This window comes from Sinohyriopsis cumingii, unplaced genomic scaffold (genome assembly GCF_028554795.1).
Source record: "Sinohyriopsis cumingii isolate HCF-2022 unplaced genomic scaffold, ASM2855479v2 utg000881l, whole genome shotgun sequence".
Lineage (NCBI taxonomy): Eukaryota > Metazoa > Mollusca > Bivalvia > Unionida > Unionidae > Sinohyriopsis > Sinohyriopsis cumingii.
The window spans coordinates 203439-224638 of record NW_028315939.1 but is presented as its reverse complement, the minus strand read 5'-3'; the positions used below and the strand labels follow the sequence as shown (position 1 = coordinate 224638).

Here is a 21200-nt window from a genome sequence, read left to right as displayed (position 1 = left end):
CACTAATATACTTAGTTGGTCTACAGGCTGTATCCATTGAAATATCACGCTGCATTTGGTCTAATGATAATCGTTTGTCTGCAATTGGTTTTTGTTTTAATTCCGCGTTGTTAGGACTTAGGAGTATATATGTATATGTGCAAGATATAACGATGATATAGCAATATATTTTAAGAGATTATTCATGGCTTCAGCCTGTTTTGCTGATACTGCCTAAGGCAACGATGTCTTACTTATAAACACTGTGGTAAACAAGGTCTTACTTGCAAGCACAGTGTTAAATAAGGACTTATTTACAAGCACTGTGGTAAGTCATGTCTTGCTTACAAGCACTGTGGTAAGCAAGGTCTTGCTTACAAGCACTGTGATAAGTGGGGTCGTGCTTACCAACACGGTGGTAAATAAGATCTTGCTTAAAGGACTATGGTAAATAAGGTCTTGCTTAAAGAACTATAGTAAATAAGATCTTGCTTACATGTACCGTACTAAACAAGGTCTTGCTTACAAACACAGTGGTACATAAGATCTTGCTTAAAGGACTATCGTAAATAAGGTCTTGCTTAAAGAACTATAGTAAATAAGATCTTGCTTACATGTACTGTGGTAAACAAGGTCTTGCTTACAAACACAGTGGTACATAAGATCTTGCTTAAAGGACTATGGTAAATAAGGTCTTGCTTAAAGAACTATAGTAAATAAGATCTTGCTTAAATGTACTATGGTAAACAAGGTCTTGCTTACAAACACAGTGGTACATAAGATCTTGCTTAAAGGACTATCGTAAATAAGATCTTGCAAAAAAGACTATGGCAAATATGATCTTGCTTAAAGGACAACGGTAAATAAGGTCTTGCAAAAAGGACTATGGCAAATAAGATCTTGCTTAAGGACTATGGCAAATAAGATCTTGCTTAAAGGACTATCGTAAATAAGATCTTGCAAAAAGGACTATGGTAAATATGATCTTGCTTAAAGGACTTATGGTAAATAAGGTCTTGCAAAAAGGACTATGGCAAATAAGATCTTGCTTAAAGGACTATGGTAAATATGATCTTGCTTAAAGGACTATGGTAAATATGATCTTGCTTAAAGGACTATGGTAAATAAGGTCTTGCAAAAGGACTATGGTAAATAAGATCTTGCTTAAAGGACTATGGTAAATATGATCTTGCTTAAAGGACTATGGTAAATATGATCTTGCTTAAAGGACTATGGTAAACAAGATCTTGCTTAAAGGACTATGGTAAATATGATCTTGCTTAAAGGACTATGGTAAATAAGGTCTTGCAAAAGGACTATGGTAAATAAGATCTTGCTTAAAGGACTATGGTAAATATGATCTTGCTTAAAGGACTATGGTAAATAAGGTCTTGCTTAAAGGACTATGGTAAATATGATCTTGCTTAAAGGACTATGGTAAATATGATCTTGCTTAAAGGACTATGGTAAATAAGGTCTTGTTAATAGGACTATGGTAAATAAGATCTTGCTTAAAGGACTATGGTAAATAAGGTCTTGCAAAAAGGACTATGGTAAATAAGATCTTGCTTAAAGGACTATGGTAAATATGATCTTGCTTAAAGGACTATGGTAAAAAAGGTCTTGCTTAAAGGACTATGGTAAATATGATCTTGCTTAAAGGACTATGGTAAATATGATCTTGCTTAAAGGACTATGGTAAATATGATCTTGCTTAAAGGACTATGGTAAATAAGGTCTTGCTTAAAGGACTATGGTAAATATGATCTTGCTTAAAGGACTATGGTAAATATGATCTTGCTTAAAGGACTATGGTAAATAAGGTCTTGTTAATAGGACTATGGTAAATAAGATCTTGCTTAAAGGACTATGGTAAATAAGGTCTTGCAAAAAGGACTATGGTAAATAAGATCTTGCTTAAAGGACTATGGTAAATATGATCTTGCTTAAAGGACTATGGTAAAAAAGGTCTTGCTTAAAGGACTATGGTAAATATGATCTTGCTTAAAGGACTATGGTAAATATGATCTTGCTTAAAGGACTATGGTAAATATGATCTTGCTTAAAGGACTATGGTAAATAAGGTCTTGTAAATAGGACTATGGTAAATAAGATCTTGCTTAAAGGACTAAAGTAAATAATGTCATGCAAAAAGGACTATGGTAAATAAGATCTTGCTTAAAGGACTATGGTAAATAAGATCTTGCTTAAAGGACTATGGTAAATAAGATCTTGCTTAAAGGACTATGGTAAATATGATCTTGCTTAAAGGACTATGGTAAATATGATCTTGCTTAAAGGACTATGGTAAATAAGGTCTTGTAAATAGGACTATGGTAAATAAGATCTTGCTTAAAGGACTATGGTAAATATGATCTTGCTTAAAGGACTATGGTAAATAAGGTCTTGCTTAAAGGACTATGGTAAATATGATCTTGCTTAAAGGACTATGGTAAATATGATCTTGCTTAAAGGACTATGGCAAATAAGGTCTTGTAAATAGGACTATGGTAAATAAGATCTTGCTTAAAGGACTAAAGTAAATAATGTCTTGCAAAAAGGACTATGGTAAATAAGATCTTGCTTAAAGGACTATGGTAAATAATGTCTTGCAAAAAGGACTATGGTAAATATAATCTTGCTTAAAGAACTATGGTAAATAAGGTCTTGCAAAAAGAACTATGGTAAATAAGATCTTGCTTAAAGGACTATGGTAAATAATGTCTTGCAAAAAGGACTATGGTAAATATGATCTTGCTTAAAGGACTATGGTAAATAAGGTCTTGCAAAAAGAACTATGGTAAAGAAGATCTTGAACAAGAGACATTATCTGCACAATATTTTGTTGTTTTTATTTTGCAACGAAAAACATCAGATATACACTTGAATCTCCAATAATGGTCAAGCTGGCCACTCACTCGTTCTCATTATCTAATCTAACTTGTTATTTACTTTATGCTTCTTTTACATACAGCGACAACAAAAAGCCAAACATTTTAATCCCCTTAGCAGGTTAAGAAACATCGAAGTATGCATTACAATTATGCTTCGTATATCGCCCTTGAGCTCATTTTACTCGTGATTAGAATGAAACTAAAAGAAAACAAAATTAGTGATGCTTTACAAATAATAATATACACAGCGAGTACCCTGCCACAAAAATGCACTGCACTTCGTACAATATGTATGTTGTCGATGAAATGCATACTTATCAATATTGTTTCTGTTACGAGCTCTAGTTGTTCTGAAAAGCATTTATGATAACAATTGAGGAGTTCCGAATCTTTTTACAACCACACTAGGCTACCCCATAGCCTGAACCGAACGAATCTCAATAGCGAAAATGCAAACACTGAAAGGAGCCCTAATATTGTGAAGTGTAAAAGTGGAAACGACAGAGGGGAAGAGATACAGTTTACGACGGGCATTGGTTTATCTAAAACCACATAGCAGCCACCCCACCCCACCAGACTCCCATCCCATCGTCTGCAATGCAAACGATTCGGTATGGAGGAAAATAAATCAGCAAAATAAATACAAGAATCACTCGAAGGGACTGAAGCTCTGCTGGGATTTCCCGGAATTAAAGACAAAACCATTTCTTCCTTTTAAATGTCGAGTGCTGAAATCAGTTCTGATATTCTACAACAGTAACAAGATTTTCAAATTAGTTGTTGTGGTACACCTACTGAATTTCAGCTTAGCACCATTTTCATTTAGGACAAAGTGGACATCATTAGTCTTTCGGTGAAAACCCCATTTCATAATGTTCATCCATTCAGTGACGGTGGTGACAACACGATTTTTTAAGGCAGTTGTCATGGTAGTCATAGTGGATGTACGACAGGTACTATTTTCATTTAGTACCAACTAAGTATCACGAAGTCTATTGCTGAAAACCACATTTTGATAAATCCATCCATTTGGAGCGAAGTAGAGATAACAATATTTTCAAGATATGATTTCTGTTCATAAGCAGCAATACCAACATTTTCAAGATGGCTGCTGTGGCGGCCATGCTCGACGTTAGATAGACACAATTCTCACTTGAGACCAAATGGCCATTATAAGAAGTATTCTAGTCAAAACCCTACCTGAAATTGACTTTCAGTCCATGTAGACTTGTTACACTATGATTTTTGTAAAGACTCTAGCCATGGTCACCATAGTGTATGTACGATTGGTATCTTTCTGTTAAGAAATAGCTAGGCATCATAAAACGTAATTTAGTGAAAACCACATTCTGATACGACAATCCATTCAGAAGTAATAGGATAAAGTGAATTTCAAGACGGCTACCGTTGCGGTCAAATCTGGATACCATATCAGTACCATTTTCATTTAGGTCCAACTACACATCATGATAAATCTCTTAATGAAAACTCAATGCTGATATGACAATCCACTCAGGCGGAGTAGCGATAACAAGATTTTCTAATAGCCATTTTGGCGGCCATAGTGGCTGTTAGATCAGTACCTCTTTCATTTAGGACTAAATAGACATAATAAAAGTCGTTTAGTGAAAACCCCATGTTGATATGACCATCCATTCAGTAGGAGTAGCGACAACAAGATTTTCAAGATGTCTGCAATTGCAACCATATTATACATCATCTTTGACCAATTATACATTATAAAAAGTCTTTCAGCGAAAACCTTATGTTGATATGACCATCCATTCAGGAGGAGTAGCAATATCAAAATTTTCAAGTTATCCGACGTAAAGGACATAATGGATGTCCGAGCAGCACTATTTTCATTTAGGACGAACTAAACCATGGGATGAAAGCGTCTGCAAAGCTTCAGGCCAATCCTCCCAGTAGTTTATGCGGAGTAGCGGTACCAAAGTTGTGCTAACGGACGGATGGAAGAAAGACAACAAACAATCACATTAGCTCCTCTGACCTATGACCAATATAGAGGTAAAATCCACGAAAAAATGCAAGTTATTATCAATTAAATTTCACGATAAGCATGCTAATCATTAACACGTTTGAAAATAAAGCTGTCTCTTACACCATCTCATTCGTTTAGTTGGTAAACTTGACTAGTTATTTCCTATTGAAAGGATGACATTTATACTGCTTTGCTTTTGAGCTGTGCTTCATTCAAACATCCTGTTTCAGAAAATAGTATAAAGGATTCGTTTGATGTGACGTATTTCGTACGGAATCACTGTACTAAAAATTATCAAATACATTATACTCATCTTGAAATAATGCATTTTGCCTCCAGCATACACTCGTGTGACGATGCAAGAAAGTTACAGCTAATATAAACAACCCTATGAAATCGAGGAGACTGAAATCCAGTCTTGGGAACCATAAAATGCTGGTAAGGTAGATAGAGCACCCGCTAAGAATTGCTAAGATTTGTTTGCCATCTATTATGAGATTATGATATGAAAACAAAGTTGTCATCGTATAATGGCCGTTGGCATGAGATGGGGTGGGGGTGGGGGTCTTTGAAAACTCGTAACAGATTTCTACATAGGTTTAATCATGGTTTTTTCATACTAAAGAACACTTCTGGTTGTTAATCAGGATGCGTAGAATCATAGCATAAACTTCTATATGTTTAAAGATTGTTCACACCCAGTGTAAAGACGGTAATTGAATTGAAAATCTCAAGGCATCTATTAGCACATATTCAGTCTCTCAGAAATGTACAATTGAAACGAAAAGACTTGAATACCCAAAGTCTACAAAACCATTTTTTAATTAGCTAGACTTGAAGTCTGTATTTAATTCCAGTAATGAAGGTCAATGGCCCCCAAATGAACCTCATTAGCGCAAAATCGCAAGTGAATTAGTCTCATCCACTATAAGGACCGGCTTTCCTTTTCCCTTGATAGTCCACTGATAAGTGTCTTCCAATAATACAGTTGACCCAGAAATAGATAATGCATATTATGGCACAGAAGCTCATTTGAAGTGGAGTATGCTCTAGCCGTGCATTCCTTTATCTTAGTCTATCATCCCATAGATCCACTGGAATAATTATTTTACCCAAGATGAACCACGTGCCAGTATGAAGAACAATATTTCAATATCAGCCTCAGGAATTTTCCATAACGTGACTTCCCGTACAGTATGTTTAACTATGAAAACCAAAATGTTTTAAGTTTCTTTTGAGGCAATCGATTATATTAACTTCATAAACATCTGTAATAAAATATTTTAAAAAAAATAAAAATAAAAAAATAAAAAATATGGCCTAGAAAGCATCGATACCAACTATTCGAATGGCCGTAAAATGTCATTATTAATTACATTATTCCTCTTCTATCTTGGATAATTTTACAGAGAAAAAAAAGGCAAGTTATGTGAAAAGACAAGTATTCACTCAATAAGCTATGATTCTAATAACAAGCGTTTGTAATTTTCATATTAAAGGAAGAATCGCCTGAAACAGCAATTTCACACAGTATAAATTTTACAAGATTCTCACTTAAATTGTTCATATCATATCAGTTCAGGAGTAAAATATAAATATATGTAACTTTACCATATTACTTCGGGAGTTTTTTAGTTTAATTACGGTTATCACTAATGAATGCCGCCTTTATTGAAAGTGAAACAGATGTGAGGGAATTGGTAAATGGCTTCAAAGGGTTAGGAATATCGTCGTAAATACAATAATTTGGTCTCAGGAGATATGAAGACTTTGAAGATGCATGGTAACTTTAAATTTAACTGATTCAACATAACGTATAATTTCTTGTTAAGTAATCTTCATAACATATCGATCAAATGCTTTCAATACATACTTAAAATTTAAAATGACAAAATGTATTGGTTGTTCTCAAACGATCGTCATTTCAAGTTTAACAGACTGTTTCAAAGTGGACCAAAACATTTGCAGAGCAGATGTTTGCTACTGCAAGCGATGGGCAGTGCAATGGAGGCAAGTTTCTTCCTTCATGCGAAACAAGATTGCCTGTTTGTGATGACATTTGGCTCAGCTTTAAGAAAGAATGTCGAAGCAATCAATCGGAATATTTTGGGTCGCTTGCCGTGGTGTTGATGGCAGATGTTTCGGGAGAAAGCTTTGTGAAGAGTGCATAGTCATCCAAGCATAGACTCATATACACCCAGATGGAGACCGAAATGAATCCAAACGGGGGTCAAATTGACTTAGATCTACTCAGATGGAGACCCTAATTGACCCCAAAAGGAGGAACAACTTGACCCAAATGGATACTCCAAGTCAAATGGAATGCAATGGACTCTAACGGAGACCTAAATGGACCAAAATGGAAACCCCCAAAGCCCATACTATAAAAGATCTTGCCGCAAAGGATGGATCAGTAACTCGTTCATATGATGTGCAGGCACAGCATACCTATGCAGATAAGGTGCTAAAAGGAGCTGATCCCAAAGGATCGATCAGTAGCTAGTTCATGTTATATGCAGGAATCCCAAAGGATCAATCAGTAGTTCTTTCATAATGGCATGACATATGGCCGTCTGGCGATAAACTTAAGCCTAATGCATGTGAGTCTGGAACTCAATTTTGTATTAATTAAGTGGAAACTTTAATACAAACAAAAAATCACTCGGACACCATTCAGTGTAACATTACATATAGATCACGACCATGTGTCATAAAGACCCTTTAATGTGGTCCAGTGAATGCTCTATTTTTTAATAGCTGGACATAAAATAACACCAAATCTCAGATGTTGAAATCATCACATCTGGAAACTACCCGAACAAGTCAAAATATTTCAACAAAATTTTTTTTATTCACTGCACAGGAGATGTAATTATACCAGTATATGGTTGCATTTTTGTTCACATGTAAGAAAACAAGAAATTGTAGCGGGCATCATGATGCCACCTTAAATAAATCTAAGTAGTTCTTAAATATTCATCCATCAAACAAATATAACATGTCCCTGACACTCATCTGTACTAAAGACTTGCCCCTCCCCCTTTTTTCTACGCATTGCCCTCATCCCACCCCACCTTTTTTTCTTTTTCTTCTATGCATCTGCATTCTTTAGACTGTACTGTTGGACTCGCGGTACAAATTCAGCTCCCACAGTAAACGTATGGAAACACCGTAATATTAAAATTTTAGTAACTTTAAATTCTGGATGATCATGATAAAACTTATATTTATCATTATAGACCCATTCTTGGGGTAAGCATGTGTGTGAAGAAAGCCAAAATCCCACAGCATTTTGTTACATGTGTTTATAACATGTGTTTTCGCTACCGCTCCAAATAATCAGTCGCTAATTTCAGTAATGCGTTTTCCAAATTCAAGTCTGTAAAACTGAAATTCCATCAATAAAACATTGTCTCTGTGGGGATTTTTTTTAATACTTATAACTAGGATAAGCTCTCCAAAGATTCTCTTTTATAAAAGTTGACTATCATCAACAGCCTATCCTGGCCAGCCGAACCCATATATACACTACCTTCATCCATTTCTAGACGGGTTCCATTCTTCCATATCATTAATACCGTGCGTCCTGTACTGTTTCTGCTAAACGAAGCATGGGAACCATTGCTAAAATGTTGCGTGTATGATAAGAATGCAACATTCGAGTCACTTTTTTATACTGCGCATATCAACCACATTAAGGACTCCAATGTTTATAATGGTTTGAAGCCTAATAACATTAAACAATTCAAGAGAGCAGTTGCTGTATAAACCTTCTGAATATCCCCCATCCAAAAACAACAAACAACAAACCAACAAAGACTGCTCATTCTTAAGCACCTCCTCTCAAGTCATTACTGGTGAAATTGTTATTTGACGATGCACTAGGTAAATATACGCCTTCATAATAATTTTAAGTTTAATAAATTGTGATTATTTGCTATTAACGTTTGTTTTCTCTTTACCAGTGCAGAAGAAGGTCACTGTTTGACATGGTATCATAAATACAAGGCAATCAAGCGTAGGTGACAGTAATTGTGGGTACTTTTATGCAAGATATTATGCATACGACTTCTATTAGATTATTAGGTTGCCATTTCAACCAATGTTAATTGGTACAAGTACTGAACTGATGAAATTATAATATTGTACCACTTTTCCCCACAATTCCTTGCATACAATTACGCATCATAATTGTATAAATAGCGTTCTTTCGGCGCGTTACCATCTTCTGGTACAAATCATAATTATTGCTGAAAATGAAGCTCATTTTCCGCTTCAAAATAACAGTGCTCGTGATTCATCTAGGTTTGTAGTTATAATTGTTGATTTGATAAATATAAATTTTTCAGAAAACTGGAATGGTATGTATACAACTTTCATGGAACTAGCAGCGTTGCATTCGTTGTAGAAAGTCCATCATATATATATATATATATATATATATATATATATATATATATATATATATATATATATATATATATATATATATATATATATATATATATATATATCGGAGCTGTACGTACGTAAAGATAATTTGGTTGGAGCTTGTTGGATTTTTCTGCAATTTCAATAAGGTACTTACTTAGCTCAGACTGAATCTTGGTCATGAAGCCGTTAATTGTGCCTTCGAAAAATATATCAAGCAGCTTTGTGTCAAAGACTAAGAGTACGCTCGATTATAAGACTGTTGGAGAAGAGATTACTCACCGTTGTTAAATACTGTCATTTTAAATGTGTAGGTAACATCTGGATTTGTCCATATCAATAACTTTAAATTGATCGAATGCGCCTTAATAAAATGACTGCGCTTAAAATTAATCCATTTATCGCTCTCTGAACACATTTAAATAATTTTTCACCGTGTTCGAAAAATTTAGTCGAGTAAAAAAAATACACAGACGTACTGCTTATGTGGAGTTATGAAATATAAATTAATTATGCTGCAATACTTTTAACAATTCTCTGATGACCTCTGGAACATGTGTTTTCTGTGCATCAAACTACACTCTCAACTTAATCTATGCTTTATGTACATTAAACTGAAGCACTCTCAGTCTAATCTTTGCTTTGTGTACAATAACCTGAACACTCTTAATCTAATCTAAATAAATTCAAATTGAAAAATTTAGTAGGGTCACTGCTTATCGGTAATTGTACAAACTTATAACATCTTTACCGCTGATAAGATGTTTACTATATTGCGAATTAATTGAACAGAAGTATATTTTTTCTATAATAACCACATCAGACTCACAGATGGTTTTATTTTAATGACGTAAACAATATTTGTAATATATCCATCAAATACGTCAACCTTCTTGGCCACCAGAAAAGCATGAAATTCCTTGTGTATTCCATGTAATACATTAAACAGGTAAACTGATCATACAAATAGGCAGCGAATATACGAGAATACGTACTTCTACTGATTTAATTTAGTTTTGATGTTATCAGAATCAGTATTATCCATTCAAAAATTTAAACTTGGTCTTGTGATTTATATTTTGTGGGAAGAATGATTTTTCGTACAAGAAAAGCAAATGGCTGCAGTATCTTTATATATATATCAGAGTATCAAATGAGGTCACAACATGTGGACCGCGACCACACTACAGCATGTGATCCTCTGCCACAATACAGCACGGGAACCACATCCACACTTCAGTACGGGGATCACAGTCATACTACAGTATGGGATCTACATCCATTATACAGTATGGGTGCCACAGCCACATTACAGTATGGGGACCACATCATCACTACAGGATTGGTATGACATCTATACTACAGTATGTGGACGACAGCCACCCTATTGTATGAGCATCCACAAACACGTTACAGTGCTAATCTTTCTTTGGAACATGTAGGTCTAATCAGAATGAATGGATCGTATCTTTGAGCGTTGAATGTCAGGATTCGGTCTGATAAAAGCTTTACTTGCAGGCTGGAAAGATTCAGTTTTCAGACAGTCCTCAGACATGCTGTCCATCAGAGTAACGCCAGAAGTAACAAGAAAATGGGCATTGCCACGAAATGTGCAAAAAGTTACCGCTTTCCATTAGTAAGTGTGTGGGTGACTGACACCCATTGGATGACTGCATTTATGTACACCTTATCGATATTCAAAAAGGCCCTTCATCTGTTTGGTTCTCATAATAAATTGTACTAATTAATACGTTCATAATTCTGGTGAACTGTACCATTTGATGTGAATGTTACTGACTTGTGAGTTGAAGTAGCGGCTGTATACAGCACCAGAGGTAGGACCGCTTTGTAGTGATACTTATCCAATATCCATCTGACCCAAAGTCCATCCGGCCGAAGTGTTATATATTGCGGTTGGGGTGCAAGCATAGGCACATGGACAGTCCCCTCAATAGTATATCTTAAGAACCCAATCGACCCCCGTTAACGACTGCGATAGTTCAGCCCACCTAATGGCGTGGATGCCAAGATGCATGTACGTAGGGCCATCTCAAATACGGGGCTTTGGGTCATGTAATGTCTCTGCGCATATGTAAGGATGGGTTTGCATGTCAGTTCCAATCACCAAGTCTACACTGATCAATCAGAATACAAGTTCGGTAAGCAGTTAGCATATTCAACTGGGTTTTGACCAAGGCAACACTGCGGCCATGTTACTTCCATCGGTTACTTTTTGAAAATAATGTCTTTGTGGAATAAACCCTGTGTGCTGATAATTGTATTATCCATGTTTTAACTACGTCATATTAATATGTACTTAATTTTTGCACTGTCCCTGATCGATTGAAAAATATATAGTTCAGCATTAATTTGTATGTCTGCCATAACATGGATGCTCTATGACTAGGTAATGGTCTAGCAAACGTAAAGCGGTGAATGAACTGCTTGATGTTATCCTTGTAGTTTGTGCTTTGAATGTGCTTTCTTGTTAGCACCCGTGTTGTCTTTCGTTTATTAAAGAAATTGCATCATTTAACATAAAATAAAATGCTGGTATATGCATCGTTATAGTTTGTATTTTTACTTAGACCTAAGAATGTAGGTTTGTGTTTCAATGACTAAGTGATTAGTATCTTCTCACCTTCAACCACGAGATTTATTTGCAGTTTTGTTTCATATCAGTCTCGCGGTTTTGAAAATATGTATTTCCATTTTATACACAGAGATCCAGATCAATTGTTCAAAAATAAGTCCTCCGTGGAATGTACAAAATTATGCAAAGCAAACCAAATTAACAATGCTAATGGATGTTTTGACATGCGCCAGAGTTTTCTGACGTTCCTTGCCGCAACATATCAAATCGATTTGGGACTGCAACATTATTAAATGTACGCGGGAACAGTCAAGTAGTTGAAAACTGTAATTCTACAAGACTCGTGTATCGACGTGTGTGTTCCGGACACCAACATGGAAACCGGTCAAATTCTTGAATAGGGACTTTAATTGAGGTTTTATGTAATGGGATTTGGAACGAAGTCACATGGGGTGATAAATTATGCATCAAAGGGCGACTGGCAGCGCATTACATCGATTAATGCAATAAATTCATCCATAGTACAAATTAAACACATTGTTGCCATTTGCTTCGAGAAGGGACGAACCTACTGAGACGGCAAATGAATGTAGCGGTATGAAGTATACAAGAAGACGTATAAAAAAGAGCAATGATTGGTAGATATTGCTTCAGTTGATTTAATCAATAAAGCACGCAGGGGACTCATTACATGCGGTTAATAAAATCAATTGAAACCGTTCTGAAAAAACATCAATTTCAAATAAGAATTAGTTGAAGCGCATGCATCAGGCGTAAATATAAATAAATTACGGGAATGGTACACGAACAAAATTAAGCCTGGTTGACTGTATATCAAAAAGTTTGAATATTGTAATACATGGCCATATATGTATGGGTCGTGTGAGCCACGTGCACAACCGTAAATCTATATAAAATGCAAATCGTTCGATTTCACTCTTCAGCAGTCTCTCAAATAGCTACATCACATAAGAAATGAAGGCTTCCTACACATTGCTCGGAAGTTAAACACTACAGTTGGGGACATGTATATCGTTAAAGAACAATGCTAAACAAATCAGAGCATATAGCATTGTTGTTATTAGTAATCTGTTAATTATTTCTTAAGATTTATGTATGACAGGAACGTGTCTTCGGTCCGCAGCAAATAACTATGACTAGACACCGACCATTGGCTGACTGTGCTTACGGGTAAAGTGCAAGCTAGCTGTACTAAATTTAATCAAGGATGCTTATCGTCACTAAATACATGAGCAATCAATGCACGTGAACATTGTTACATGTCTAAAGAAACATTGAGGAAGTGGGAGAACACTTTAAAACTAGTACTCTTGGAATCATAAACCGAAAATCAATGGACAAAAAAAGCTGAATCGTTGACGCTGTTTATCTATAAAAATGCAAATTGGTATTTTGAAAATGTTATGTTCTTATTAAATATATATGTAATGCCATTTGGATTAATTGTAAATGCAGAGAAAACATGGATCTATATGATAATCATTTGATTAAGTACAATTCCTTCAGATCAAATGAAAATAGAATGATTTAGATGATGAAGAAGAATGAAAACAAAAAGTTATGTCCAACGTATAAATTACACAACAATAGATCAAGCGGGCAAATTGCATGATTTAAGGAAAGGAAATCCACATATGATTTGAAATCGTTGTGAAAGTGCGAAACCTTTCAATAATTATTCGAATGATTGCTGTGAACTTGTTTTAAACATTTTAAGAAACTCATAACGGACTTGCCAGAAAAAAATATGTTCCCATCATTAAGTAGTGGTCAAAATTCATAACAAGAAATTTTATTCTTCGAAACATATGCCAATTAATGCATACCGATTGCGAACGAAGGAATTATAAAACTGGATTTCAAATGTTCTAAAGATACTCAGGGTTTGGAGAAGTTTGGTATTAGCCTAGTTTAGTCCTTATATCTACCTTTTTTTATTCCTTTTTAACCAAAGACTAAGCCTAGTTTAGTCCTTATATCTACCTTTTTATTGCTTTTTAACCAAAGACTTAGCCTAGTTTAGTCCTTATATCTACCTTTTTATTGCTTTTTAACCAAAGACTAAGAGACACGTTTCATTCTGAATGGATTTCATCAGTTGCTTCGAAAACGTCACATATGCATAAAGACTTAAAGATATTTTCGAAACCGCGTTCTGTCTTAGAATAATTATTGCCAGATACAGGCAGGTTTAAAGTAAATTAGGGATTTTATCACACCCATTAATTATCAAGACTAGACACGTAGGAAACGAACGGTACGAAGGAAATGTGGAACTTTGTTTAAATAATGCGGTCGAAGATGAATGCCATTTTTCTTAAAATGTCCTCTATACTTTTCAATTAGAAAATCTTATATTGATCCTTATTATTGGCAGAAAGTGAATGTGTACAAACTACTACACATAATGAAATTATAAATCTCTCTCTGATTTATGTGTACACAGATTTATATCGCCATTACTCAATCATCTATTCATTCATTAATGCTACGATGTATTATATATGAATTATGCATTGTATTATGTTCGTATTATATATGAATTATGCATTGTATTATGTTCGTTTTGCATATGTCATATCAATAATGCTCTGCTATCTTCTGTATTTTCAAGGATAAGATTCACTTTATTGTCTGTATATGTCCGAACAGCCATAAATTTGGATTAAAAAGAAAGTTGAAACCGTCCATAGACTAAGATCAGTCCGGAGTATGAGGTTCATGACAAATCTTTTTCGTGACCATCAGAAAGGCCCCAAAGCATGTATAATAACAACTGCAATTGCAACTAAAGGTTAGTATTTTTCAGCAATAAATGTTAACTCATCAAGCGTTTGTGCCCATTGTGCTTCCGGAAGGGATGAATGCAAAGAATCATTTGCAACTCTGCGACACAATGTTGGAAGAAGTGCTGAAATCCAGATTATCTTCCAGCCAGGATTAGAAAATATTTATTCTCTCGTGGCCAGACCAAGAAAATGTTATCGTCCTCCCTATGTCTATAAGTTTTATAAGTGAATTATCAACGGTCATGGCAGATTACGTTTCTAAATCTGTATGAGAAAGAAGCATTTGCTTTGAAATTTAGCCTGCAACTCTGAGATCCATGTATGTGTCAGTTTCCCCGATTAGGGCTCATAATATATATGTATACTGAATTCATAACGTGCAAAAAGTCTAAAATGAATACACGTGGACTTGTCGATGTGCAAAAAGTCTAAAATGAATACACGTGGACTTGTCGATGTGGAAAAAAACCTTAAATGAATACACGTGGACTTGTCGATGTGGAAAAAAACCTTAAATGAATAAACATGGACTTGTCGATGTGCAAAAAGTCTAAAATGAATACACGTGGACTTGTCGATGTGCAAAAAGTCTAAAATGAATACACGTGGACTTGTCGATGTGGAAAAAAACCTTAAATGAATACACGTGGACTTGTCGATGTGGAAAAAACCTTAAATGAATAAACATGGACTTGTCGATGTGCAAAAAGTCTAAAATGAATACACGTGGACTTGTCGATGTGCAAAAAGTCTAAAATGAATACACGTGGACTTGTCGATGTGGAAAAAAACCTTAAATGAATACACGTGGACTTGTCGATGTGGAAAAAAACCTTAAATGAATAAACATGGACTTGTCGATGTGGGAAAAAAAACTTCAATGGATACACATGGACTTGTCGATGTGGAAAAAAACTTAAATGAATACACATTGACTTGTCGATTGCAACTGCAAAGTACACGAGTTATGGTTCCTACAGTGTCTTAGATCCGACTAAACTTTAACAGGGCTTACAAGACGTTTAATACTGATTTTAACTAAATTGTTTTCCATGTTGCAAGATCAAGGTGTATCTACTCCATTATAAAATACCTTGCGCTAAACAATTATATTAAGTACAATACTTTATAGTAGACACGAACTACATCAATCATCGCATTTTTAACATTTTCATTGATCATTTTTGAGTGTCGTTCATTGTATAAAGGAGTTTGGTTACTCTTTTATCTAACTAGATAAAGAACATAACTCCGACTACGGCTCTGTAAAAGGATCCTTTCCAAAGACAATATTATATATATATATCAAGAAAGAAAAAAATGTAATTGTACTGATTGGACAGCAAACATTAAGAAATTACACCTACTGCGTATGGTTTATATGATGTCCCCCCCCCCACCATCCTCTCCATTGATCCCGAAGGTTCAAATTCATGGATGTCTACAAGCATTTGTCTGCGTGCAAAGAAAGCAACATCTAAAGGAAAATACATTAGTCTCATAGCAAATGCGTGGCAAGCACGGATTTTCGAGTTATCGCTGCCTTTGACGGCTCAGAATGACATTAAATATCTATGGTCAGGAACTGGATATTGGCTTTGAGCGACTTGGCGCATCTTGTTTGCTTCAAATAAAGTAGAAACTGTACTTAATTGTATTGGCGTTATTAAGTGATATATTTTCCATTCAGTGTTAGATGTGAAAAAATGCCAGTATCTCTATTAAAAAGTCTCAGAATTATGTGCGTGTCACAGCTCCATCCAAAATGCACGGTTCCTAAAAAGCACGTATGCGTTAAATGTTTGACCGCATGGTGAAGTCGTCTGCTTTAAATGTTCGCCCACCAGAGAGGGCGTTGACTTACCGAAGAGTGATGCGATTTGGATTTTTAACGCAGCTTTAATAATTTTTCAGTCATATCGCTACGATGTCTGCATTGTGTCTATCAATGGGGCATCATGCCGCAGAAATGTAGCATGATGTCCCACCCAGTCACATTATCCTGACACCAGGCCGACTAGTCCTAACACTAACCTCTTAATGCTGAACACAAAGCAATGTAGCTACTAGTACCATTTTTTTAAAAATTCTTTGGTATGACTCGGCAGGGGACTTACCGAAGAGAATAAAGAAAAGAAAAATTGTTAAAAATGAATGGGTTAGGGCAGTGATTTAAACCGTATTAATCAAAGGAAAAGCTGTGTAATACTATTTTATATACGTATTTAATTCTGTAGTGTTCTATGCGATCAAATCAAACTGTTGATGCAGATTAGTTCGAGTATACAACAATAGCTTCTATAAAATAGCAAAAAATATTACACACTGTTGTGAAACGTATAATGATTTTACTATGTACATATGTAGGAGGCGCCGTAGCGGAAAATGCGAACGATGCAGTTGAAATTGTAATGTCATATATCGAAAACTCAAATTTCACGTGTTGAATCAAATTGCGTATCCTTAAAGTTCCATCGCCTAGGTCGAGATTTTAGATTTTATATGTTGAATTGTGCAGCGGTGGTTGAAATTTCAATGGTCCATGTCTAGAATTCTAAGTTCACATGTCGAATTTAACTGTTTGTGTTGAAAGTTCCATTTGATACATCGAGTATTAAGACTTCAGCTGTTGAATTACACAGCGCTGGTTGAAACTTGGATATCAAATTTTGATTTATTAAGGATTTATCTAAGCTGGTCCGATGAGAACACTGCAGTTGTAATTTCAATGTCGTATGTCGAGAAATCATATTTCACATGTTGAATCAAACTGTTTTTCCTTTAAATTCCGTTGTCTGGGTCGAGATTTTAAATTGTATCTGTTGAATTGACAGCGGTGGTTGGACGTTTTATTTCATCTGTCGAGTATTTAGATTTCTTTTGATGAACTACACAGCGTCGATTGAAACTTCGATGTCCATTGTCAATTTTGTTTTATATTTCAGCTGTTGAAGTGTACAGCGGTGATGGACATATTAACGCTGCACATATTGAATCCATTCATTGTGCTGAAAGCTCCATTTATTATGTCGAGTCTTTAGATTGTATCTGCTGAATTACACAGCGGTCGTTGGACGTTTTAGTTTGCTTTCTCAGATTTGCTATTTTTATACAGTGAAATACTTGTTGGTCTTAATAGTTACATTACACGATGAGAATATTTACTGTATCAATTCAAAATAATACAGAGTGTACAAATATGAGGCCCCATTACATTGTATGCATTTACATTTTGAAACGCATCATTCATTGTTCAAGAAATACTAGGAACGTCTTCGTTTGAGGTTGCTCTCGCTAAAAGAACCGCGTTATTTTTAGATATGGAAGATTCCCGTTGACTGATTTTGATGAGCGACAATACAATGAAATATATACATAGATTAGTTATCTTACTAATCTTTATAGAAGAAGCTGTAACCAATGGGCTGCATGACTACATTTTAAGGATATATAGTGAATGACATTCTTACGTTTTGCTTTATTATACCTATCCAAAAGTATGGCCCTTTTAGGCGTCACTCATTATTTTCTTTTAATTTTTATATTAGTCAGGTGTATGGAACATTAAATTTGTGCATAAAATCCGCCCCTTGCAGACACAGATAGTTCCCGAATGACATCATCAACAGCCATGTGTGTGGTAAGCTGGCAGATTTACCGTTGAGTTTATATGTTGTTTAGAAGTTGAAATAAATTCATTGAATCTGACGATACTGTTACAAAACATACGCATATAAATAGAACGCAAATCAGTCTTTCTGTTATTATCTATCTAATATGTTAAAGCTTGACTCCATAAGTTGATCTTGCTTCAGTTTCGGCCTGTTCAAAATTGTCAGCTTGTTGGTCGCACATAGGAGAAACTGCCAGGTTCACTTTCTATCGTCCAGGTACAATTGGCAGAATATCGTCTGCTAGTGACCTTATCGGGTACAATTGGCAGAATATCGTCTGCTAGTGACCTTATCGGGTACAATTGGCAGAATATCGTCTGCTAGTGACCTTATCGGGTACAATTGGCAGAATATCGTCTGCTAGTGACCTTATCGGGTACAATTGGCAGAATATCGTCTGCTAGTGACCTTATCGGGTACAATTGGCAGAATATCGTCTGCTAGTGACCTTATCGGGTAGCATCTGTACTCTATAGGAATGTAATACTAGGTTATAAACAAGGGAAATAACTTGCAGACATCTGACCTTTAGCTAATTACATTTATATGAATGAGTTTACAGTGAATCAATGTCTTAGCAGAGAGAAATGCGGATGGGGAGTGTCACTCAAAAGAATACAAATTTTTTTTAAATTAAAATATTTTATAACTTTATTGACATTGACAAATATTCGAATTCTATCCGAATAATATTCTTAAAACAAAAGTTGTTTACAGTTCAAAGTTCAGTTGCAACACGTGCGTGTATCCTTTACCTAAAGAGACTCCTCACTTCGTTTTCAGCTGTGGTCGGTCCTGCGGCTCCAGATCTTTCAGACGACCGATCTAATATGTTGATGACTGACTCTACTGCCCTTCGGCCCTCATCTAACAATCAGCTGAATCCATTCAATTCGTGTCGGCTGCTAGATTCGTTAAAATGTCAGGGTATTTAGGGTTCGAGCTTACCCGCCTTATCATTTTATCAGCGTAATTGCAAGAATTTTAATGTCATTAAAAATATACAGAATTAAGTCATGCAGCACATTACTACTGTTTGTCAAAAATAAGAATAAGATCAATACTTTCAGCAGAGATGTACTCATATGTACGTGTATCATAAGAGAAACAAGCGACAACGACAATCGGCCTCTTTGTTTAAAAATAATACGCGCTGTTTTACAAGAGCGACCTCTAGCGCGGAAATTTATAGCAATTCTCGACCTATGAATGGTAACTTTCAAACTGTAAATACATAAAAGGTAATGGCGCCTCACAGCTGAATACACAAATGATATACATCTTACTACTCGATATTATTTTGAATTGTAAAAGGAGGTATCCTCATCATGTAATGTTAAGTTTTAACACAAACATAACATTTTACTATATAAAAATAGCAATTCCGACAAGCACAATTAGAAGTCCAACCACCGCTGTGTACTTCAACAGATACTTTAAAAACTCGACATACAAAATGGAACTTTCACCACAAATAATGTGAATCAACATGTTAAACTGAAATTCTCTACATATGACTTTAACATTTCAACAACCGATGTGTAATCCAATACATACAGTCTAAAAACTCGACATACAAAATGGAACTTTCACCACAAAGAATGTGAATCAACATGTTAAACTGAAATTCTCTACATATGACTTTAACATTTCAACAACCTATGTGTAATTCAATAGATACAATCTAAAACCTCGACGCTTGACAGTGAAATTTCAACCAACGCTGTGTAATTCAACAGATGAAACCTAAATACTCTAAAAAAATTCGACATTGGATATCGGAGTTTCAACAAACGCTGTGTGTAATTGAACAAATGAAATCTCAATACTCGACATATAAAATGGAACTTTCAACACAAACAGTTTGATTTAACACATGAATTAAGAATTCTCGACATATGACAGAAATTTTAACCGCTGCGGTGTAATTCAAACATTACAATCTAAACCCTCGACCTGGAAAAATGAAATAGAAATTTAAGGACAAGTAATTTGAGTCAAGGAATTCTCGACATATGACACTAAAATTTAAACTGCAACGTTCTCCTTGGCTCAGCTTTTGTCCGCTAAGGCACCTCATGTATGTGCTAATCAAGCAAGTCAACAGTACGAATAATTCTGACACATTGTGAGTTATTTCACTCTAGCACCTACACATGGAGATAGAGAGAGAGAGAGAGAGAGACAGACAAATAGACAGAGACAGAGACAGAGAGAGGGGGCTTACTTTCTTTATACTGAAGAAGATTCGGATGCCATTGTGTAAATACAAGGCATATAAAACACTTTTTATTACTGTAATCCCTGAAAAAGAAAACAGAAATTATTTTATAACTTTGTTGCTTGCTTAAAGATAGATTATCCTGACAAATCAGATTCAAATATCTGGCCTACATTAGGAAGACATGCAGTCTCTGATATTTTTGTCATCTTTTGTTTTTAAGATTTAGAAAGACACGCAGTCTCTGGTATTTTTGTCATCTTTTGTGTTTATGATTTAGAAAGACATGTAGTCCGAGTTTACTCTGACCCATGCTACCCCATTTGGGATATTTGGACATTTATGTTGGGGTGTACGGTCAGAGTCGTTTGCCTATCAGAAAGTTGGAATTCGCCGATTTGGTGTCGGAATGGGGTAGCCGCTTCCTAGCCGGACTAGCAATCTTGAACGACCTTTCATCGAGATATACCTGCATGAGATCGATAGGAATATGATTTATGTTCTCAGAAATTGCGAACAAATACATGTAAACAAATATGTTCTACAGTGTGTAACCGCTGAAAGGAAATTGCAGTCCAGAAAACTTTATCAAAATG

The 21200-nt window shown here is 35.3% G+C and overlaps 1 protein-coding gene across 1 annotated transcript in view; it reads right to left on the bottom strand.

Annotated features, from left to right (window-relative positions):
- Nucleotides 1-21200, bottom strand: part of LOC149773121 (uncharacterized) — a 106674-nt gene that overhangs the window by 39168 nt on the left and 46306 nt on the right. The window contains exon 3 of the mRNA XM_089946799.1: nucleotides 20611-20687. Within this exon, the coding sequence (XP_089802925.1) occupies nucleotides 20611-20687 (77 nt within the window). The remainder of the gene's footprint in view (nucleotides 1-20610; nucleotides 20688-21200) is intronic.